The sequence below is a fragment of the Jaculus jaculus genome, chromosome 1 (genome assembly GCF_020740685.1).
Source record: "Jaculus jaculus isolate mJacJac1 chromosome 1, mJacJac1.mat.Y.cur, whole genome shotgun sequence".
Classification (NCBI taxonomy): Eukaryota; Metazoa; Chordata; class Mammalia; order Rodentia; family Dipodidae; genus Jaculus; species Jaculus jaculus.
The window spans coordinates 47,318,545-47,344,136 of NC_059102.1; the positions used below are offsets into that span (position 1 = coordinate 47,318,545).

Genomic DNA, 25,592 nt, shown 5'->3' on the forward strand with positions numbered 1-25,592 from the left:
TATTTATTTTCTTTTAATTTTTTCTCTTGCTTTATTACTCTGACAAATCTATCCAATCATATATTGAATGTCAATGACAATGGACAGAATTTTCTTCTTACTAATATTAGAATCTATCAATCCATCTATTAAAATTAACTTGAGGTCATCCCTATACATTTTGAAGGCCACAACTTAAAGATATTAAGTACAAGATATGATTTTAGTATAAAACAGCTAACTATATCACCTAAAATCACATATGTTGTGTAACTTTGTCGTTACAAAAGCTCTAAACTTGTCCTTATTGAAATAACATTATCAACGTAGTAAAATTCAACCACAAATATAAGTGATGTGGTTTTTTTTTTATGAAGTTAAAGATTGGGGCTAGCCTGTGTATTTAGAAGAGCAGCTATTATAAATTTTTCCTCAACATTTATAATATGCCACACTCAGAGAATGAATAAGTAGAGAAGCAGAGTTTGAGCAGACCATTTTTAGGAAAGGCCATCCAAAAAGCATATTCACCCAAATATTTATAAGGAATGGGAAAGAAAAGAGAATTGAAATTTCAATTCTCTTCAGAAAACCTACAGCACATAATTTGGTACCAGTGTGCATGATACTGTGGTGTTATAAATGCACATTTTTAATCCAACTTAGAATTATCACACCAGTAAGTAAAATTCAATTCTACTTTAGTTATAGCATAGATTTCTATTGCAATGTGAAACTTTTATTCTATTTTATGGAATAGATAATTTGCTAAAGTTTATCTTTCTTATTCTCTACTCATTTGTCATCTTTATAGTAAGGAATTTGAGTGAGAGCTGTGCTGTGTGACAAGAATAGGGCGCCCTGTCACTGTCCTCTATCTCTTCTACAGTGTAGTGAATTGAAAAATGTGTCATTCTGAAATCTTTGTATATAGAATAGCACTTCAATAAGAATCGTAACAGAAAGTGGCAAGAATAATTTGAAAACATATTTAGTTCTTATTCTAAGGGTTTGTTTTTAAAAACATGTATTTTAGAAATTCTAAGAATATTAAAGTAGTGCACAAGCTGTGCTCATATGTAAATGTTAATTCTTCTTTACTCTCTGTTCTTTCTGCCTTGTTGTCTACACCTGTAACCATTAACCCTACCCTTACTATATTGATGTCAAATCATCAAGGACTCTCTATTGACCTGTGCAACAGGCTTTGACCAAGACACTAAATGCTGACCTTTGTCATTAGGGCAAGGTCCAGAGACCTTCCAGGGAAGTTTTTGCAGAAAGTTATATAAAATTATGTCATTTAAATTTTGGTTAAAATCTAAGGGTGACATAGGTGACTCTCATGAGTAGTAGAGTCAACCACTTTTAATTTATTTAATATGTTCTTGGAAAAGTATAGAGATTCTGCTGAGTCTCATTAGATAACAAGACTAAGTTCCAGTGGTGGAAGGTGACAGATGCACTTGCTATAGCAGCCTGAGACTACACAGTGACATTAACTGCATTGTGCTAATAACTATTTCTCCAGCAGGTTTAAAATGGGGTGGCTACTAAGAACAATGTGCTTTGCACACATACTCGGAACTATATTTGGTTTATTTGTGAAAAATGCCATGAATCCTGAAGCTCACATGAATATTGTAAGTTTTTTAAACTACTAAGGAAAGTACTTTGGAGTTTTAGTTATTGTCACCATTAGTTTTATGCATCTTTTCCAATGTTTGCACTTGTTAAAAATAGAAACCACATTTACATAGAATGTGTTACCATGTTCCAAAAAGAACTTCTCTTTTAAGAATCAGATTAATGACCAAATGAACAAACTCATGAAACCCAATATTTTGTCTTTTCTCCTTATAGAGTGAAATTATTTCCTACTGGGGCTATCCATGGGAAGTATACACTGTTGTAACTGAAGATGGTTATATCCTCCCAGTTTATCGAATTCCACATGGGAAGAATGATTTTAATAACTTAGGTAAGATGAAAGTGAGAGAGAAATTGAAGCTGTTAATATCTTGAAGAAAATACATTGTATGCAAGAAGTTCCTAGTCAGTTATGTGTAAATTTAGTTACTTGTAATGACTTCATTTGTAAATCCACAGGACTGAGCTTACATTGGCAGATATGATAAGAACAAGTACCAAGGGTTAAATGAATTTAGTTTTTTTTGTTGTTGTTGTTCTGGATATAAGCTCTAAGTCTCTGCGCAAACTTACCAGACTTTCAAGCACACTGATTCTGGGAGATGCTATAGTTCACTGCTGTGAGAATTCATAATAACTCTTCCTAATGATGATGGATGACATATGGTGCATTTTTGGCTTAAGCTCTTGAAATATAAAATGAATATTCAGGTAGGGTTTTTTGTTGTTATTTGTTTAATAAACTGCCTAAGACTCTTTGTGTCCGAAAATATCACTTTTGTCTTTTGCTTTCATAAGCTGAACTCTTTACTTGAAACAATATAACATGTAAAATTTAAATATTAAAAAATATTCAGAGCCAGGCGTGGTGGCGCACGCCTTTAATCCCAGCATTCAGGAGGCAGAGGTAGGAGGGTCGCCATGAGTTCGAGGCCGCCTTGAGACTACATAATGAATTCAGCCTGAGCTAGAGTGAGACACTATCTCAGAAATCATTATATATATATATATATATATATATATATATATATATATATATATATATACATACATACATACATACATGACTAGGTGGCCTCCCCTCCCCGAGCATGCGCAGTGCATTGACTTCCTGGAAGAGCCAATATGATGCAAGTTGACGTCGTGATGGAAGGGTGCTTAGGACGTAGGGGGCTTCTGAGAGTGTGCAGTGGATCTCGTGGGTCATTTCCCTTGGGTATAGGTGGGGGGATGGGGGTCGCGGTGGTGGAGGCTCCCCGCACTCTCATTGTGGCCAACCTGGACACAGAGGGGCTGCTGTTTGAGCTGTTCTATCAGCCTGGACCAGTAATAACTGTGAAAATTCCAAAAGTTAAAGATGGAAGTAGTCATACCTCTCAGGAATTTGGCTTAGCTTATCCCCAGCACTACCTCCACAGCAGGTATGAAAGGACTGTGGATAATATGACCTCATCATCACAGATCATTCACAGGTCATTCTCTTCTCCAGAAAATTGTCAGAGACAAGCAGTGATGAACAATGTTTTGAGACAGATGTCATATGGAGGGAAATTTGGTTCTCCACATGCGGATCAGTCAGGATTTTCGCCATCAACTCAGTCACATAATCATACTTTCAACCAGTCTTCAAGCTCCCAGTGGCTCCAGGATACACCATCATCACTGCGTAAACCAAGACAGAATTCTCACCCCTACCTAGCGGTAGACACCACAGCCCTGAGCAGCGTTACACTGATCATGAGTCTGACCATCATTACAGAGGACGCAGAGATGATTTCTTCTATGAAGACAGAAGTCATGGTGGCTGGAGCCATGACTATGATTACAGAGGGGACAGCAGTAGAGATAGAAAATGGTGCTCATCTCGACACTAATAGTATTCCTAGGATATGACTAGGGCCATTTTAGGCCCTGTTGACTAAGGTTGTCTGGAAATATTTTGAAAAACTCTACAAGCAGTTTTACACATTACCACATTTCTTTACAATATTTTTTCTAATTATGGCTCCATATGATTAGCAGTTATTGACAAAAGTAGATGCCTTCTATGTCAACAGTAGAAGATTCTGAAGGAAACTTTGAAAGGCTTATGTCCTCTGTAGCATAGGACACAACCTTTGTGCCTTCAGTATCACATTAATCTAAGAGTCTTCACTTGATTAGCTTGGTTCAAGTTTAGTAGGAGTAATGGAAAGTCAGGCCTGCCTTCCTCTTGGTATTAGTAGCCTTACATAAATTTGGAAAATTCACTGGGGCAGAAGATCCTTGGCCATCCACCCTCAACACCTTAAGATACAGAAACACAGGGGGTCCATGTTTATCCATGCTCTGTCTTTTTGCATCAACAAATTGCTTGATTTCATGCACAACACCAGCAGGAAGCTGGCATGGGATAATCCCTCTTCTGTGAATGTTTCCGTCATCATGCAAGGTGTCATTTCAGCAAATGTAGCTATGAGCTTGACTTGTGATGAAGCCGTTTCCTGTCAGGCCAAGCCCACTCTAGAATATTCCACAAGCTCAAGAAGTCGTCTGAGTTACAACATCCCTGCTATTTGTGAGGCTTGTGTCAAGGTTGACTGAGTGTGTGTACTGAGGTGGTCACTCCAGGCTTTACAGCTACAAACATTGCATTAAACCTCTTTTTCAATTTGTTGAAGCAGTTTCTGTTGTGGCTTCCTAGCAAGGTAATAAGCCAAGGTCAATACAATCTTAATCTTTAGGTCACTGTTAACCCTGTGATGGTGCATTATCAGAAAGGCTTTGATCAGGCTGAATATTTTCTGAAAGACCAGAAATTAGATTATAAAGTTGAGGGAATACTGTAAGAAATGTTAGCATAACTGAGATCACTTGGCCAATGGTCCTCTGGATTATCCAGGTAGGGTAGGTCATTGCTGTGGCTGCACCTGCATGCTCAGCCTGAGAGGTGTGTCAACAGGTTAAGTGTCCATGCCTCCATGTTCCAGCAATACAGACATTGTGTCCTCTCTATATAAAAATCTTAATGCAATTTCATACAGAAATAAGAATTGTGGTTCTAGTTTTATTACATTAATAACCTTCCACCTCAGGGTTTTATGAAGAGGAACTTTTTTTCTTCCAAAATAAGTACAAATCTTAATCATGCTATTTAGAAAGGGAAAATTGTACATGTTAGTTGTATTATAAAGAAATATTTTAATTACTGATTATCCTTTTGTGTTGCAATAAATGTCTTCATTTTGGTGTATGTGTATGATAGAAAACATCCAAGTTAGTACTCTGAAATAGCTGTTTTGTTTTGTTAATAAATTTAAAAATACAAAAAATGATCCAGGGTGGAAATGTACATTTATTTAGAGGAATAGGAGATTGGCATAGGATATTATGGATGTGATGAATTTTTTTACCACTGAGAATTATAGAGTAATTGATGGTAATAACATAAAGAAACTGAAATATTAACTCAGCTTTTGTGTTAACACTCAAGAAGTTTTAGCTTTGCAATGATGACTTAACATTTTCCAGGAGAGCCGTGAAGGTAAAGGAGAGTACGATGGAGAATATGACTGTAAGAAAATCACAATGCTATACAGGTTTTAAGTTGTTGTGATGAAACCCATTATTTTGTATGATCAAAAACAAGTAATAATAATAATAAACTCTTCTATACTCTTTTTAGCCCTAAAGCCAGCAGTACTGTTGCAACATGGACTGGCCCTCACTGCTTCCATCTGGGTTGTGAATCCCCCCAACAACAGCCTGGCCTTCCTTCTGGCAGATGCTGGCTATGACGTGTGGATGGGGAACAGCCGAGGAAATACTCTGGCCAGAAGACACATGTACCTAGACCCAGATTCTAAAGAATTCTGGGCCTTTAGGTAGTGAAAAAGAAAACAAACTCAGCTGTTGTAATTTTCTTTAAAACTATGTCAGTCGTTTTCATGTTGTAAATTTACTCAACAAGAGTGAAGGCATTTCACTAAAATGTCTAAATACTGAACAATATTTTTTAAAAAATGAATAGTTGTTACTGATATACTCATTAATATTGATGAGAACTTAAGATAAAAATACATGCAAAATAACATTTTCTATGTATCCTCCTAATTCTCAATTTCTCTTCACTTTGCCAATCTATGTACTAGTTGTGGAAAACATCTTTATTGGAGTATAGTTGAAATAGAAAAACTGTACATATTCAATATGTATAATAATATGAGTGTGGACTTTTTACGTGTAGTTTGATTTCTCATATTTTCAAAAGTTTGTAATTATTTACATTATTTATTTGAGAGAGAAAGATAGAGAAATAGAGGCAGGGACAGAGAAGGAGAATGGGAATGCTAGGGCCTTCAGCTGCTGCAAACGAACTCCAGATGCATGAGCCAGCTTGTACATCTGGCTTATGTGGGTACTAGGGAGTCAAACCTGAGTCTTTTGGCTTTGCAGGTAAGTGCCTTAACAACTAAGCCATCTTTCCAGCCCAAGTCCTCATATTTTTAATGGAAAAAAAAAGTGGAGGAAAAAAAGGACAAAAAAATAAAGTTAATTTACTCCACAAAGTAGCAGAAAAAATTAGTGGACTCTGTCCTGTCATTCTGCTAAAACTCCTTCCCATTTTCATTTTTATATGTTAATCAACTTAGCTTAAAAGTGTAATCTTTCCTACCTAAAGAAAAATTTAAATTTCTCATATTTATTTTATGGCTACTCCCTTAGAAATTTAGCTTTAGAGCAACTGTACTCTGAAACCCACTCAATCACTACATTGTTTATGGTCATTGGAATCTTTCCTCAGATTTATACAATAGGCATAAACATTGGGTCATATATCTAGGTACTGGGAGGGCTTGAATGAAATTGAGCTTATGAGCAGGGAGCACAGTAATTAATATGCAGAAAATTTTGATTATTATCTCTTGCTACCCAAATCTCCCTTTAGAGAGACTTTCAAGGTCATAAAATGTAAACATAAATTTTAATTATTAGTAATTAATTCACATTTTGTTTTTCTTTCATGCAGTGTTGATGAACTAATAAAATATGACCTTCCAGCAACTGTTGATTTTATTGTGAATAAAACAGGACAAAAGCAAATTCACTACGTGGGGCATTCCCAGGGTGCCCTTATTGGTACGCTAAAAGAGATTGAAATCTGATCATGCACTAATATTTACTATAAGACATACATAATTTCCTATAAAATAATTTCATTTAAGGAATGACATACGTCAGCATTTATAAATTTCTAATTAGTCCAAAATTTTAATATAAATCCCTTCATAAAAATACTGTTATTTTTGTAATAGATATCCATATTTGTTGTGGTGGCTTGACAGACTCTTGCTGTGTAGCTCTAGATGGTCTCAAACTTTCAATCTTTCTTATTGGTGTTGAGATTTCAGGAGTGGGTCACAGTGTCGGGTTAATCTTTTGCAAAACAACAGCAAGAATAAATGATATACTTGGTGTTGGTAGTCGGCTTTGAAAACATCATCATTCTAAACATGCAAGATATTTAAATAAGGTACATGTATGTGTTAGATATGCTGGCATTCTCAGAAACTGGAATTTTCAAGAATAAGTCTTTTTTTTCTTTTTACTACTATGTTTATAGAAAATTGGAGGGTAAGCACTGCTTGGAAAATAATCTTATTAACTTAGCATCTTTGAGTAGTTAAATTTTGCTGGCCAAGTGAGCTTTCATAGAGCTTCTTCTGATATTGTTCCAAAATAATGTCAGGCATCTTAATTTTCATACCAAAAATCCAAGAATGAATAGATGCTTCCAAACTTTCTGCCTGCTCAGGAAAGCATTCTGATAAATTCTTTTTTTTTTTTTTTTTTTTTTTTTTGGTTTTTCAAGGTAGGGTCTCACTGTAGCCCAGGCTGACCTGGAATTCACTATGGAGTCTCAGGGTGGCCTCGAACTCATGGCAATCCTCCCACCTCTGCCTCCCAAGTGCTGGGATTAAAGGCATGAGCCACCACACCCGGCTTGATAAATTCTTATATAAAGTTTAAGCATATAGTGTAAGATTATGCTGGCAGAAACTACACTGTTCACTGTACACCAAAGAAGTCTGATATTTCAAAAGCTCACAATTCAATAAGGCATTGAATGTCAAGAACTCCACAAACCCTTAGATATACTGGGCCATGTAATTTTTCTTTGGAGGATATCTTTGTAAGATATACATGGTAGGGTCACAAAAAAAAAATTGTGACCAACAAAAAAGATTGTGTATGTCCTGAGGTATCCTAATAATTCTTAATAAAAAGACACCCTTACAGTGTTGTGGAATTTACAGTGGGTTTATTTAACAATTGTGTAAAAAGGGGAGTGCAGAGAGATGCAGGGCTGCCTAATCCATGGTCCTAAGAAGCATGAAGTTCTTAGTGCTCATGGGAATTTGCCATGATAATTGCTTTGAAAAGAAGAGAATGTTTTATTAACAGTCATAAAAATATAATTACATATATTTGGTTATACACAGAGGTACATATGGCAAGAGATGTGGTGGGAGGAAGGGACACAGAGAAAGACATAAACTCATTCTGTGGCCATGAAAGAAGCCATTTTCTGAAACTACTAGGGAATATTTAATATCAAAAAATAATGTTGAGCTGGATCTTATATAGGGTAGTCTTTTACGGAAGACAAATTCCTCAATGATTCTGAGCAATAGTCAAAATATACAGGTTATATGTATTTCCTCAATATATCCAAACTATTTCAAAGATGATCATAGCTGAGGGAAACTGACAAAAACAAAAGTCATTGAATGTCAAGCTAAGGAACAAAACCTTATTTACAATTTCTTGAAAAATAGAGGCAAATTGAATAAAATTTAAGGAAGTTAGTGTATTGGTATACTTCTGGAAAAATTCTGTGAGAAATTTAGCAAGTTTGAAATGCTCAGCAATCTAAACAGGCATATAATCTGTTATAAACTAGCCAAGTAACACAGAAGTTTGAATCAAAACAGAACACTGTAAAGTGACCTCTTATCTCATTTCCTTTCAGCATTTGGAGCATTTTCAACAAATCTACAACTGGCTCAAAAGGTCAAAATCAATTTTGCAATAGCCCCAATTGCTACTGTTAAGTATATAAAGAGTGCTATTCGTATTATCGCTTACATTAAACCATCACTGTTCAAGGTTTGTTCTTCCTTTGATCATATTGTCAGAAATAGCAATATACACAGGGTTATCAAAATGAGGAAATGTTCATCAGATCGAGTGGATGCATATGCAGCCTGGCTCTGAAAAGGATGCTGCTTCTCTGACGGGCTGCCCCTGCAGCTCTTCCCAAAGCTGGTGCTGTGCCTGCATGGGGCTTGGTCTTGTCATCTTCCAGTTAATCAAGCAAAGGTCTTTCTTTTTACTCCATCTACTGTCCTTACCTTTGAAAATATTCTAAGCTTATACTTTTAAATATCTTACTTATTATTTATTTGCAAGGAGAGAGAGAATGGGTGTGCTAGGGTTTTTTATTCCTGGAAACAAACTCCAGATTCATGCGCCACTCTGTACATCTGACTTTAAATGGGCACAAGGGAAGCAAACCCAGAAAAGCACCTTTAACCACAACAATCTCTCCAGCCTCCAGTTTCTCTTATGTAATTGGGCAATCTGTGTTCTTCTTTCGTTTTTTTTTAATCATTGTCATCTGTAAATTATTTTCACTGAATTTTCACTAGGATGACAATGTTTTCCTTTCTGCTTGCCCTCTCCTTGCCACAGCACGCACTTAGAGCAACCGGTTTGCTATGAATCTGGATGAGAAATATGGCAGACCCTTTTGGAAATATGTTAATTAAAGTTAAATGTTATTCCTGGAAGTCCTGATCTCTGTGAACGAAGTTAAGTCAACATTGTCAGTATATATGTTTTATCTCATGAAAAAGTATTAATTAGCAAAGTTGGCTTTACCATTTTGCATCACCAACAAAATATGTTGATAAAATTTCTTATGTATTCTTATCTTCAGTTTATGCCTATTCTTAAACAAAACAGTTTGCTATATAACTGATGTAAAGTAGCTTCTTTCTTTTCCTTTTCCTTTTCTTTTTTTCTCTTTCTTTCTTTGTATCTTTCTTTTCTCCCTTCCTTCCACCCCTCCTTCCCTTCTTTCCTCCCCTTTTTTCCTTCCTTCCTTTCTTCCTTCCTTCCTTCCTTCCTTCCTTCCTTCCTTCCTTCCTTCCTTCCTTCCTTCCTTCCTTCCTTTCTTCCTTCCTTCCTTCCTGAGAGAGGGAGAGAATGGGTCTCTAGCCACTGCAAACTAACTCTATGCTCATGAGCTACAATGTGCATCTGGCTCATGTGTGGATACTGGGAAATTGAGCCTCAGCCCTTAGGCTTCACAGAGAAGCACTTTAACTGCTAAGCCATCTCTACAGCGCTGGAGTAGCTCCTGTGGTGGCTTAATTTGCACTTATCTAAGGGTATTAATCTTTTCACTTATATGCTTTTTTTCCATAAAACCCTTACTGCCTTTTCATAACTTACAATTTTACTAGTTTCTTATTTATATTTTTTATTTATATTTTCAAATTTGTATGCACTTACATATGCATAATTTCTAAAGCCATAGAACATTGCCATGCATTGTTTTGTTTTAGTTTACATAATAATTTTTAACTATCTGGGCTCAGAGATATTATGAAATCAGATTAAACTACTTGCTTAACTTTTACTTCAAACACTCTTGTCCCATGATATTAATTTTGGAGGTAAGTGTGGATCCTTTACCTTTATACTCCTTCTTCAAAGTTATCTTCCTTTTATACTTCCTTATAAAATCTTTTAAATTAGCATACCATTATCATTAAAAGCAAACAAAATGAAAGGAAGCAAACAAAATTGTTGATATATTGAAACATGAAGTTTGCCAAAGCTGCATATCTCTTCATTTAATCAAGACTTATTTAACTCTCCCAGGTTTGGTTAAATTTATATCTGATTGTTTGTTACTACCCTATGAGGAAAAAAAATTAAACAAATGACTTTTATTGAGCCTGTATCTGACAACATAGTCATATTCATCAGTTTTATATCCCCTTTTGAAAATATTATAAAGCATTTTGTTTATAAGATTGTGTGTTCTATAAATACATGTTTTTCTATTTTTAGCATTTGGTTATTTAGTGTCTATGTTTGCTTTCACTTGTGAGTGTGCCTACTGCACTGTCCAGAACACTCAGAACAAGAACACATATGCACAACAGGGGAAACATCTCATTCTGCACTCACAGGAAAGTTCTGAGTCTTTTACCATTGTTTATGGTCAGCTATGATATTTCACACATGCAACCTAAAGAAGGTGACTTCTCCTCCCAGTTTTCTGAAATACCTTCAGGAAATACCTGGAGTGTTATTTGGTATTTTTTCTGTCTCCCTTGAAATCATGTTTATTATTCTTTTGTAGTCTGTTAATATGGTCAATTATATTTACAGAAAATCTGAATGTTTAGCCCAGCTTTCCAGTGACATGCCTCACTTTTTCTAAGTATCCATTTTGTGGATCACCTTTCACTTGTACAGAAATATTACTGAATATTTTGTCATCTAGATTTCAGAGACCTGTTGGTTGCAGCTGCTTTTTCTGTAATCTTATTTTCTAATTATGGTGCATAGGTGAGGATGCCTCTTAAAATGAGTTGAGAACTCCTGGAAGATACCGTGTAACTGGGATGTTAGTGCTTGTCAGATGTCATCAGTAACATCAGTAAAACCACCTGGTTCTTAACTTTTCTGACCTGGATGTTTTACACTGCAGCTTAAAATGTAGCAGACATATGGAGAACTTAGATCAGCTGTTTCATGAATAAACTAGGACATTTGTTTTTAAACAGCACATGCATTTCATCCATCAAATCGACTTGTTACCATAAAGTTCTTTCATTATTCTTCCATTGACAGACAAGAGTCTTCAAGACTTGGGAATGCATGCCTATCATCCCAGCACTCAGGACTAGGAATTATTAATAATTGCTATGAGTTCAAGGCTAGTCTAGGATACTTGGTATAACCCTGTCTCAATAAAATTCAGTTCACTTTTTGTGTCCAGATATTGGTTTTTCTTAAATGTTTTTTCAGTATTGATTGGCACAGTTTAGGGTCTTATGAATATACATACTTTCCCAAAGAAGTATACCTTGGATTTATTGATACTCTTTAGTTTTCTAGCTCACTGATATCCATTTGATCTTTGTCTGTTGCTTCTAAATTTGGGTATAATTTTTTTCTTCTTTTAGTTTTTAACCATCTTTTAAACTTTCTTCTTTAATGTCCATATTCATCACTATAAGTTTATTTCCATCCATACCACCTTAGGAATACCAAACAAGTGTGATACTGGGCTTTCATTTTCATTCAAGACATATATTTTGCTTCTTGTTTGATGTCCTACATGGTCTGTTGGTCCCTTAAAATTATACTACAAAATTTCAAAGCATTTGCAGATTTTGGTATGGGTCACATTGATTATATTTTACCAACATTCATTTCAAAGAATATAATATATATGATGTGACTCCTTTACATTAAATCACAAATAGTTTATAGCACTGAATATGGTCCATTTTTGTAAACATTTCTTATGCTTCGAAAAGAAAGCATATGGTGGAGTGTTCTTTAAATGTTAGCTATGTTACACTGGTGGCCAAAATGTCTGTCAAAATTTCCATGTCCATACTGATATCATTAGAGAGAGAGAGAGAAATCATTGCTACATGACTATAAGTCTTCATATTTCTCCTAGCAGTTATATCAGTGTTTGCTTCAGTACTGGAAACTTTCTTTTTTAAAAATATTTTTATTGGGCTGGAGAGATGGCTTAGCGGTTACGCGCTTGCCTGTGAAGCCTAAGGACCCCGGTTCGAGGCTCGGTTCCCCAGGTCCCACGTTAGCCAGATGCACAAGGGGGCGCACGCGTCTGGAGTTCGTTTGCAGAGGCTGGAGGCCCTGGCGCACCCATTCTCTCTCTCTCTGCCTCTTTCTCTCTCCGTCTGTCGCTCTCAAATAAATAAATATAAACAAAAAAAAGTTAAAAAAAATATTTTTATTTACTTGGAAGGAGGAAGAGAGAGAGAGAAAGAAAGAGAATGGATGTACCAGGGTCTCTCACAAATGAAAACAAACTCCAGATGCATGCAACACTTCATACATCTGGCTTTACATGGGTACTGAGAAAGCAAACCCAGGTTGTCAGGCTTTTCAAGCAAGCACCATTAAGTGCTGAGCCATCTCTTCAGAACCTAAGAATCTTTCTTAATACATAAACATTTGGGATTTTTATATGCTATTAATGAAATGACACTATTATGTAATTATATTCTTTTTCTCCATGGAATATATTTTCTATAATTTTATTTTTAGGTAAGCCCAACAGACTGACTTTTTTTAATGAGTGAGAGTAAGAGCTACAGTAAGAGCTAGAGTGAGATGAAAGAGAGAGAGAATTGGTGCGACAGGACCTCCAGCCATTGAAATCAAACTCCAGACATGTGCACTACCTTGCTCACATGTGTGACTTTGTGTGTTTGTGTCACTTTGTGTGTCTGGCTTATGTGGGATCTGAAGAGTTGAACATGGGTCCTTAGGCATTGTGGGTCTTAATAGCACTTCTATTAACATTTTAGATTTTAGATTTCATCTCTTAAAGTTCATTCATATATTTTTTTATTTTAACATTTTCAATGTTTTTACTTAAAAAGATCAATTTTCCCCTATTATATATTTTTCAGACTGGAGTTATCTTACTATTTTAATATCAAATATAATATTACTTTCTTATCTGATCATAATTACTGTATCTTTGTGGTTTTAGTAACAATTCATTGGATGCCTGCCTTAGTGTATGTTTTTCATAGCCTTTTATTGTTGTTGTTATTCTTAGAAAAATTTAAAACCTATTTTACAGGGGTTAAATAACTAATTTGGAAAAAGTTTGATCACTTTGGGGCTTTTTTTTTTGCTTTCTATATAGAATCCAGAGAATAGCATGTTTGTAGTTTTTTTCTACATAAGGCCAGGTGTCTTGGTCATATTTTCATCAGATTATATCGTATGCTCCCTCTCCCCCAGTCACATTCCACTGAGGGCCCTCCTCGTGGACTCATGGGTAATTACAGTGGGGTCATGAAAGCACATCAGTTTAAATGTGTTTCTTACTGGAAAAACATACATTCTCCATTTAGAAACTGTTCTTTAAATACGTCATTTACAGATCCTGTTCGGTGAAAAAGACATAGCCTCCGCTTCACCTGCTTCCACTGTTGTTCAGAACGTGTGCCAGCGTAAGATACTTGGGAAATTTTGTAATCATTTACTTACATTGATATATGGATATGACCCCCAAAATTTAAATGAGGTATGTGTCACTTGTTTTCAAGTTAATGAAATTTTCTTTATGTTGGGTTGGTTTTGCTGGATCATTCTCTTAATATGTAAACATCAAGACTCAGCACAGTTTACCTGAATGATAGCAAATGTCTCAACTTCTGTAATACAAATAATTTAAGTTACTGGGATGTATTAGATCCCAATTTGTAAAGTGACACACAAGACAATGAGGGCAATTTCATATAAAACATGTATTCATATACACCTGAATATCACATATGAAGTAAGTGTAAATCTTACTACCCTACCTTCTTCCTTTTAATAAATCTGGTCATTCACTTAAGAATCCCCCCACCCCCCTCCAAAAAACAGATAGTTCTACCAAATACTGTCATAGAAAAAAAAGAAAGACTTGCATTGCTTACAGTAGTCAAAATTCAGTCTTTCCATTTAAACAGACTGAAGAAACATTTGAACCATAGAAACAACACAGTTACACTATATTTTCTCTTTACCTAGAGTCGCTTTGATGTATATGCAGGACAGACTCCAGCAGGAACCTCAGTGCAAACTGCCCTTCATTAGGCTCAGGTAACTCCCCTGTGCTTCCCTTTTTTCCCTTCTTTCTCTTGTCTGAAATTCTCCTGCTTCATCAGGTTCAGAAATTGCTTGTTTCCTTTTGTGGTCAATATATCACAACCATGTTTGAAAAATAATAAGGAACGTCCCTGATATACTAACCCAGGAAAAAAATATTAAGTGTGACAAAGTAAGAGTTGTCTCGCACTTTTACCCTCAAAGTGATTTTTTTTATATAAAAAAAGTAAGTTTTTAAGTTTTAAGGTTTATTTTATGTCAAATTAATACCAACTTTGGCAAGTCTCAAGGGCTGGTTAAAGATGGGAAGTTAGTTGTCCTTGAAATATACTGTATAAAATGTGAAAACTTAAAAAAATACCTCTCACGTGGCAGCTAAGATATTGAGAAAAAATAACCCCATTCTACTAATGTCATATGTCAAGATGTAAGCTGATATCTGCAGTCAGGGTGCAAGAGCATCTCATTATATAATGTTTTTCATTCCATTTAAAGGCAAGTAATATTCAAAGTAGGCAAGAGCTACTCTTGAGTTACTTGTTTATTTAATGAGATGAAATTTTTGACTCATGTTGTACCAAATGCTACATTCTAACAGATGTCTCATTTTCTTACCATTATTCCAAAAACTTGTTCATCACAAGCCCATTCCTTATCTTATCTTATTCTAATACCATTAATTTTTAAACATAAATCATTACTTTTAGAAGTTCTTATGAGTTACGCATCATTAGAAATTAATTAACTATTTAGCTATCTGCAAAGACAAAGAGAGAGAGGAGAGTGGGAAAATTGGTACACCGTTGCTTCTAGCCACTGCAAACAAACTCCAGAGCATGTGCCGCTTTGTGCATCTGGTTTGACATAGGTACTAGTGAATTGAACCAAGGTGGTTAGGCTTTGTAGGCAATCCCCTTAACCACTGAGCAATATCTCCAGCCCTCATTGGAATTTTTTTACAAAGTATATTCTAAATAAATGATAAAAATATTAAGTGTATATCAATTTGAATGCATACATCGGTTTAAAGAATTTTTTTGTATTTTATTTATTTGCATGCAGACTGAGACAGAGATAGGGATAGAGGAGAGAATGTGTACGTCAGGGCCACTAGCTGAAATGAACTCCAAATACATGTGCCACTTTGTGCATTCTGGCTCTACATGGGCACTGGGTGGATCAAATCCAAGTCAACAGGCTTTGCAGGCAAGTGCCTTATCCACTGAGCAATCTCTCCAGCCCTAAAGAATGCTTTTTTGTTTTGTGTTCGATATGGGGTCTCACACTAGCTAAGGCTGACCTGAAATTTACTATTTAGTCTCAGGGTGCCCTCGAACTCACAGTGATCCTCCTACCACTGTTTCCCGAGTGCTGGGATTAAAGGCATGTGCCACTATGTCTGGCTTTCTTTTTAGAAAAACCAAGCATGTATATAGCCGGTAAAATTATATTATATGGTTTATACTTATCTATATTTTCCTTTATTAATATTTTATCATATATTAATTATGCATATGTTTCATTATATTTTCATATATAATATATTTTGATCATATACCCAAAAATACTACTTTGGTCTCTTTCTCTTTAGGGGACATTTTGTTAATTAGGAATCTAACAGTTTAAACATATGGTTATCAATCATTATTTACAGGAAGAATTTTACTGCAGCCTACTAAAATTAAATGTAGCAAGATGTAATGTTATAAAATAATTTCATCATAAAGTTATGGTAGTTTTCATCTAATTGTCTTCTTGTAAACAGGTTTTGGGAGTTTAACAAAACGCTGAATTTGAGTCTATCTTTAACCAAAGAATTGAGATAAATAAGACTGAGAAGGATAATTTATAAACCATTACAAATTTTCAGAAATATCAGGGATATGAGGGAGTGGGAGGGTTCGAGAATCCAGGAAGAGGAAGAGGATACACCCATGTGGTCCAGAGAGGGGGAGAGTAGAGTTTGCGAATAAGGAAAGAAGGATGGACACACCCATGTGGTCTGAGAGCCCACATGGGCCCTGGACACAAAAGATGTGAAAAGAAATCTTTCTAAAAAAGTGTGTACTTTAAAAAAAAAATCAAAAGGCTCATAAAATATGCCTTTCCACTCTGCCAAGCTGCCAGAGTGGAAAGGACATAGTCTTACTAGTGTGGACATGTGAATGCCCCACAAGCTGGGAAAGAAAATTCTCTTCATGATCCCAGGTAAGATATTTGGAGAGCTGTGTGGTGGTGCACACCTTTAATCCCAGCACTGGGAAGGCAGAGGTAGAAGGATCACCATGAGTTCAAGGCCACCCTGATATCACATGGTGAATTTCAGGTCAGCCTGGGTTACAGCAAGACCCTACTTTAAAAAGCAATAAATAAATAAATAAATAAAAATATTTGGATTTAGGGCTCTGCAACAGGTTGGCACACACCTGTATCAGGTATAAAAGCCAATTGGCCTAGACTCAAAGAAGAAGTCCATACAAGAATCTTCCTCTCAAGAGAAAGATCTGATTGGGTGAGATGAGCAGACTTGAACTCCAGTCCTGGGGCTGAGGTAGGCAGGACAAGAGTATGACATAGGAAAGAATTTCCTCTTGTGAGCCTTTCCCCTATTTCACTGCCTACAAACCAAAGCTACATGATTAGTCCCTCTCATTCTTACTAAGCCACATGATAATTGTTTAAATAGTATTAAAACATATATAAATATATTCTACTTACCAATTTTATGAAACATATTGTGATGTACTTCTCTAGCATAGAATCTCTGTGAATGTATTCAGTAGATACTCATCTAGGTTCAGATGGTATGTCAGTGGAATTGCCAGTGGACATATATATGCACACATTGAATCTGAACCAACATGTATGTGCTATAGAAAAAGGAAGCTCATCTTCCCTAGTTCTATTTAGTGTAAGGTTTTATAAGTAATGACCTATATCATATTTATTTAAGGCCATCCATTCTGGTGTATTTCAAGCTTATGACTGGGGAAGTCCATCTCTAAATGTTCAACACTACAATCAGGTAAATTGGTCCTTCTGAAACTGAATGCATATGAAATAGATAAGGAAATGTGTATTTTTCAAATATTATGCAGTTTTTCTTTTCTATTTCCCAGGAAAGTGTCACAGATAATTCATGGAATGGGTTCAAAAGTATCAAAGTATTATTTTCCACATGTGTATTTGTGGGTGTATACAGGGTATAGAGGTGTGGAATATTGGATATGTGTTTTTGGCATGCATGTGTGTGCATGCTGAGGCCACAGGAGAATTTCTAGTGTCCTTCCTTATCACTCATCCACTTGCTTCTTTTACATATAGCTCTCCCTCACCACAAAGCTGTGGGATATGCCCAGAAAATCCCAGGGATTCTCCAGTATCTGAAATGCATGCCCCTACCCAGCTGTTCTGGAAATCAAACTCTTGCAGTGTCAGGCCCTCCCCAGAACCTCATACTTCAAGCAGCAAACACTCTTCATTCCTGAACCACCTCTCTACTCTTGTTCTTCAATAGTATGCAATGCAAATTTCCATGTGTGTTGTCATTTGAATTTCACAATGACCTTGTGTGATTTACCAGGTACTTGTAGCTATTTACATTTAAAATGCAAAGAAGCTAAGGTCAGGTGATATTCTAGTTTTAGAAAATCACTTAAATCATCTGAGTTAAGGCATGACAATATAATATATTCATGTCTGATAAACATTGAGATTACATAATAATGTGGTATTAAGCAGACAATTACAAGTATCAATTCACAGAAGAGAATGATCACCTTAAAATTCACAGGTCGATATGTTGTTAGCATAACTGTGTCCCTCATTCTCCTTTAGCTCACTCCTCCATTATACAAGGTGGAAGACATGAAGGTTCCAACTGCAATGTGGAGTGGTGGACAAGATCTTATGGCAGACCCAATAGATGTTAAAAATTTGGAGGCCAAACTCTCCAATCTCATTTACCATAAGAAGATTTCTTACTTTAATCACCTTGATTTTGTAATAGGTTTAGATGTCCGTGCACAAGTTTACAATGAAATCATTGCTTTCATCCATGATGCTCAAACAGATTGAAAAATTTCTTTTGCTTTCTGCATATATTTTCATTCTTTCTTTGTCTTTTGTTTATAAGACATTTAATGACTTTTCTAATTTGTTTTCATTAATGTAAAAAGTATGAGCATTAATAAAATACTTCATTCATCTTGCAAGTATGTCCCAACTCATGTACATTTGTGCATCACCAAGAAATGAGTGTTATGAAGAATAACCCTGAGGGCTAGAAAGATGTTTTAGTGGTTAAGGTGCTTGCCTGCAAGCCTAAGGACCCAGATTCAATTCTCCAGATACCATGTAAGGCATATACACATGGTGGCACATGTGTCTGGAGTTTGTTTGCAGTGGCTAGAGGCCCTGGCGTGCTCATTTTCTCTGGCTCTCTCTCTCTCTTTTTTTCTCTCTCTCTGTCCCTAATTAATAAATAAAAATAAAATATATATTTTAAATCCTGAAATATTGATGGTGGAAGAAACCATGCAGGTGGTATTTTTATATGACATATTGTTAGTGTAAAAGGGTGTGCAAAAATACCTGTCTTTTTGGTGTTTTGTTGTTGTTGTTATTGGTGGTGGTGGTCTTTTTTTTCCCTCTCATTGTAGGGTGTCACTCTAGCCCAGGATGATCTGGAATTCACTTTGTAGCCAGGCTGTCCTGGAACCCACAGTGATTTACCTACCTCTGCTTCCTGATTATTAAAGGTGTATGCCACCATGCCCAGCTTGGTGGTTTTTTTTTTTTGTTTGTTTGTTTTTGTAAGAAAACAAATAGGGACTTATAACCTAGTTCTCTTGCTTAGATCTTAAAAATCTTTAATCGTGGGGCTAGGGAGATGGATTAATGGGTATATCACTCAATACTCAAGATGTAATACTAGAATCCAATCCCTAAACACCATGAAAACATAGAAATAAACAACAAGGGCTTGCATAGCTTCTGTAATCTCAGCATGCTAATGCTAAAGCTGACAGTGAGATGGGAGCATTTCAGGGGAGCTTCCCTGAGTCATGGTGAGTGCAGCAAAGAACAGAGAATCCAGAATCATGCACCTTGCCTCAGGTGAAGTGGACAGGAGAGGCGCAGCTTGAAAGTTGTTCCCCGACCTCCACACACACACCATTGCATTTGCACATCCACTCTTACACACTCCCAAGTGAGCATGAACACACACATGGATGTGAACACACACACACCCTTATTTATATCCAGACATTCACCTATCACTATTTTGAAGAAATGTTTATGTCAGTACTCTGTAGTATGTCACAAGGATCATTTTTGTATTTTAATCTGGAAATCAGTACTTCTAAGAAGTTTTGCAAATGGTAATAAATATAAGTTGTCAAAGATGTATAAATATAAATATGAACCGAGTTGTAACTAACTTGAAAATGCAAACAAGGACAAGAGTTGAAAACGTTCTTTTTCTATAACTGAAGTAAGCACAAAAGGCCATCAAAATCTGGAAGCAGTCTTAAAACTTTACAAATAACTAAAGAGTAACCAGTTTATGAGAACACTTATTTTCTTACATTCATCATATATTCACATAACCTCTTTGGAAAATCATTGTCATTTTGTAGTAAAATTAAGACATAATGTCACTCTCAGACACTTTCACTCCTGTGTATCCTAAAAGAGAATCTGATAGTTACACAACAGTAAATGTTTATGCTACACTATGGGTGTGATTTTCTTCACAGGTCTGTGTGCTAGAAACTTGGTCTCCAGAGTTATGGTGATCAGCTGGTAGAACATTTAAGAGGAAACCTAATAGAAGTTAATAAGCATCAGGAATCCACAGTTACATGGGCAAATGCTATATTGTTGGAGTGGGTCAGGTCTGGGTGGAAATGACATTTCACAAAAGAATTTGCTCTTTAAAAATAAAAAAGGAGAGATGTTTAATAACTAATGATGTTTTGACTAAATTATAGGTGAACATATTTCTTTGTCACCTAATTAAGAATATATATATGTTTACAAAAGGGACAAGTTTAGGCAGGAGTACCTTGTAGGGGGTGGGTAATGCTGTGCTCAGAATCCATACATTGTTAAAGAAAAAGTTGCCTTCCAGGATGGGATATCTGCCAGTGAGTAGTTGCTACATGAAGCCCTTGAGTCCCCTTCCCACCCACACTGCCCTGCAAGAAATACACACAACCTCCAAGGCTCCTGGTTGTGCACCAGAACTAAATTATATAGCCTCATTGCTAATGACACCACATGCCTCATTTGCAAGATACTGAGAAATCCAAGTTAGAACTGAGCTAGAAGCATCCTTTCTGTTAATTAATGGCCATGGTGCTGGGCCATGCTATGCTGCCTGCTGTAGGAGAAGTCATTGGTGGTCTTACCAGCAGTAGACCCTGGAAACTATACAATGAGCCAGCTTTGCAAGATGTGGCCATGTACTCAATATTGGCATGTTTGTTAAGGGGGTAACCAACAGCACAGACTGGATTTGAGCTCTAATCCATGGGGGGGAAATTCATGCATGATCCTGCAAACGTAGTCAAAACACTACAGCTGAGAAGGTCATAAGCCCTAAGGAGGAGGCTGCTACTATTTCTGGATTATAATGGATATATTATGCCAAGCAAATTGCCTTCTAAATATTTATGTTCCTACCCATATATTTGTGCTGCTCTTACTTTTGGTTATAAAAGTTTTTATTTTTTCCTCAGATGGTGATGACTACTGGGTAGAATAAAAACTCATTAAAGTGCTAACAAAAAGCTACAGGGAGGTCCAATGCCACTGAAGGATGGCTGAACAGGATAAATACACAGGCAAGTGAAGTCACTTACCAGCTGTAGCACTGGCAGCCAGGTGGGAGGAAGGGACTCTTTTCTCCCAGAACTTCCTTACATAAAACCCCCTCCAGCAGGGCCACCCACTACGGCTCACCCTGAGGTAAAGACCTCCTCTTTCACTAATCCTTCCTGGAAGCAACCTTAGAGACCCAACCAAGTGGAATGCCTGTGGATTCCTAAACAGATCAAGTTCAAACAAAACCTAACCATCTCACTGTCTCAGTGACAGTACTGGAACTCAGTCAGTGTGGCTTGTCGCACCCAATCAGATCTGTCTCTGGAGCACACACCCAGATCTGTCTTTGAGGTTGCACCCACCCGGGTGCGGGTGACTCTTTCTCTGAGTCCAGGCCAATTGGCTACTGCACCTTACACAGCGGGCCAACATCCATGGAAAATAAATCCCCTTTCCAGCTCTCAGGCTGTTCACATCTTGACATCTGGATCCCAGCACTGCTAAGACTATGTCCTTTCCACCCTGGTAGCTTGGCAGGATGGGAAGGGATATCTCTTTATTACTGTATTTAGGGCCTTTCGTTTTCTTTGAGAAAACAAGCCTTTTTAAAGAAAAATCTCTTTTGATGTTTCTTCCAAAGCCCATGTTTGTTAGACGCCCATATGGGCTCTCAGACCACAGTGGGTTATTCATTCTCCCCTCCTTGGTTTGCAACCTTCCCTCTCTCTCATATTCTTGATATTTCTGAATAAAAATGTAATGGTTTACAAATTATGCTTCTCAGTCTTGTTTTATCCCAATTATTTGGTAAAAAACAGACACAAACTCAGGGTTTGGAGTTTAAGGACTCTTTCTAAACTCCTAAAATCTTGTTACAATTGAGGGTTCAGTCTTATTTTATTTCTTTGATTAAAATTAGACAAAAACCCAGGGTTTGGGGTTCAAAGGCTTTCCTGAACCCCTAGCTCCTTGTTACAAGGATGCAGCTCAGTGTTCGAGCAGTTGCCTATAGTGTACAAGTCCCACAAAAAACCAATGACAAAAAGAAACTAGGGATGTAGCTTAGTTGCCAGAGCTTTTGCCTAGAATTCACAAAACTCTGTGCTTGATTCCTATCAACATAGAATTGTGTGATGCTGCACACCTATAATTCTAGCCTCAAGAAGTTGAGCCAGGACTATCAGAAGTTCAATGTTATTCATGGCTACAGAGGGTGTTGAAGTCAGCCAGGGCTAGTGATCCTATCCAAAAAAAAAAGAAAGAAAGAAAAGAAAAAAGATGCAGCGAAAACAATTTTTTTTATACTGAATGATGTTTTCCTGCCTGTGTGTGCATTAAAATGTAATAAAAAGGGATATAATAGTTATAAAAGTAAAAATGGTAATCCAGTCATTGCAATAATTGAGCTCAGAGAAATACATTTGTCACAGAAAAATACTAGAAGTCAAAAGAGTCACAATTCTGATATCTGGCTTGCTCAACTCTTCCTAAAAAGAAAGTGATACCTATGTTTTAAGTATAAAGTTTTGTGGATGAGTTCTTGGCTTATACTATGAATTTGTTTCATCTGTGGTTAAAAGAGTAATTTGTTCATTTATTCCCTCTACTTTTCATTCATCCATTCATACGCATTTGGTCCTGTTGTCAGAAAATTTTCCATATATAGTAGGTGTGTAGTAGTAAACAACAGAGAGACTATCTCCACTCTTAATATTTACATTTTACTAAGAAAGATATTAATGCTTTTTATATAAAATCATCAGAGCCACATGTATTGAAGGCCTACTTCCCATCAAGTGCCATTACATTTTCAAACTTAAGGTGATGGATCTCACCGGGGTTAGTAGGTCACAGGTGGTGTGACCCTGAGGACTTACTTACCCTGATGCCTGTCAGTCTGTTCCAAGTTACTATGAATTGGCAAGCCTGTCCAGAAACACCATCCTGCAATGATGTTCTGCCTCACCCCTGCCCAGAAGCAATGAGCAAACAAGCCAGCCAGTAAAGCAAGCCTTCGAAATCTGTCTCAAAAAATCCCTTCTTCTTAAAATTCTTTCTCTCAAATATGTGTCACACAAATGAAAGCCTAAATAACACACACACACACACACACACACACACACACACACACACACATATATGTTTACATATATGCATATATATTTCATTGTAAATGAATTTGCATATTTACTTCATTATAAATGAGTTTGCATGTTTTTTAAAGTAAGGGAGATCATTTGAGTCATATTTTTGGAGCCTTGAGAGATGACAGAAACACCTTCTAAGCCATAGTGAGGTCCTCATGGACCATAGCATCACAGTGACAGGAGTTAAGCTTATCACAGAGTGAGACAGGAATCAGGTCAGGAGAAGCCAGGCTTCCTTTTGGTTCTTTACAACAAGAAGTTCTGTAAAGAACCTATCCTCTCCAAGGCCACCTAATTATTTCTGTGAATGCCATTCATCTGTGCATGACAGTAAATCTGTGGGATCTTATTACCTTTCATGAAGCTCGGACTTTTAAAGGTCCCCCTCCCATTACATCAACTTTGCAGCTTGTGAGACAAAGATTCCAGCTCATGACTAATCAGGGGATCAACATATGAAATAAGTATACCCACTGCTAGTTGTCTGTTTGAAATATTATTGTCTTGCATATATATGTGATGAAATTTCTACAGAAGGAATATAGATCTTCATTTTGGCAAGTAATACTAACTTTTGTCATAGATATTATTGTAATTTATACCCTTATAGGAAATATGAGTATATATATATTTGTTGGCATTTGCTTTCACTATTAAATTTGCTGATTTTGACCTAATTACCTATTTGTAATTTACTAGTAAATTAATGGGTAATTCTACATCGTTTCACTGCTGATGCTTTACCGTTTGTATGTATTGAAGATATCATTCAGACTTTTACTTCGTTCAGTTATAGAGGATTTCTTTATAAAGTGACTAGTAGAATTTGAATCTGAAACATGTTGCACATTCCTATGATTCACACGTGTGTGTCCCAGCTGGTTATACTATTTGGGGAGACTGTGGGATCTTTAAAAGATGGGGTCTGTGTTTCAGAAGTAGTACACCAAGGGTGCACTTTTAGAGGTAAATACACCTGGCCTTGCTCTGTGCTTGCTGGTCTGTCTCAGATGAGGAGAGAGTGCCACAGGCTCCCGCTGCCTTATGTTCGCTCTGTGATGGACTGAAACTTTCTGAAACCACGATCCAAACCAATCTTTGTTTCATATGTTGATCCTCCCATTGTTTCTCAGAGCAACCCAAAGGTAACTAACACAGTCACTTTGTTCACATTGTAACTTTGTAACCTTTGGGGTGACTCATTTTATAGCTATACCTTTTGAAAAACTTGTCGACTCCCATTCCTGAAAGCATATCAGAGGAATAGATTATGGAGTTAGGAGAAGCATGTGTCCTTATTTTGTTTATCTTGCCTACTGATGTTCAATGCCTGAAAATATTCAGAACAAAAAAATTTGAAGGAAGTTGTAAGGAAAATATATGTCAGTATCTGATAAGTTGCAATGATCACCAATACAGATGATGTGTGTTTGAATGGATCGCTTATGCAACATGTGACTTCTCATAAAGAAAAGGAAGCTTACTCCAAGTGCAGCAATTGCCCATTTAGGAAAAGGTCACAGAAAACAGAAACATATCACTTGATATGCATAAATATATATGTACTGAGAGAAGGAAAAGGAGAACAAAGGGTAATTTGTCGTTCACTAACCGGGTATAATTTATATTTAATGATAGTGAGTATACATTCCTGGAAATATAACAATATTGATTTAAGTACACAAGTATTATATGTGAAGTTTATTTCTACTTTAGTTAAAGCTACTCTACTGATAAGCAGCACTGAACAGAATGAGACCCTGGCTTACAGAAGGTAGAAGATAAAGACACAGGACTTTGTCCTCTCACACATGCACCGTGACATGTGCACACCCTCCTCGTACATACAACATACACACCAAAACGGAACGTGTAATCTTGAGTATATTGTAAGGTAGATTTATTAGTTTCTGGTGATAAGATTCCACATCCTCCCAAAACGTGAAACCCTGTTGGATCCAAGTGTTCAAATCAAAGAGCCTGTGGTTAGTATTTCACATGCAGAGTATTTACAGAAGAATGTGGGTTTGCACAACCTGTGCTACCTGCCCT

At 36.5% G+C, this 25,592-nt stretch overlaps 2 protein-coding genes and 1 pseudogene across 2 annotated transcripts in view; 2 read left to right on the plus strand and 1 right to left on the minus strand.

Moving 5' to 3' along the window:
- The window catches only part of Lipj (lipase family member J), a 136,714-nt gene that overhangs the window by 67,063 nt on the left and 44,059 nt on the right, over nucleotides 1–25,592 (minus strand). The gene's annotated exons all lie outside the window — the stretch shown is intronic.
- On the plus strand, nucleotides 1,521–18,639 carry LOC101600198 (tear acid lipase-like protein). The gene is given in 9 exon segments (XM_004653003.2): nucleotides 1,521–1,622; nucleotides 1,843–1,960; nucleotides 5,294–5,492; nucleotides 6,638–6,747; nucleotides 8,642–8,778; nucleotides 13,850–13,993; nucleotides 14,485–14,556; nucleotides 17,516–17,587; nucleotides 18,400–18,639. Coding segments are annotated over 9 exon segments (1,194 nt in total).
- On the plus strand, nucleotides 2,755–3,503 carry LOC105943715 (annotated as a pseudogene).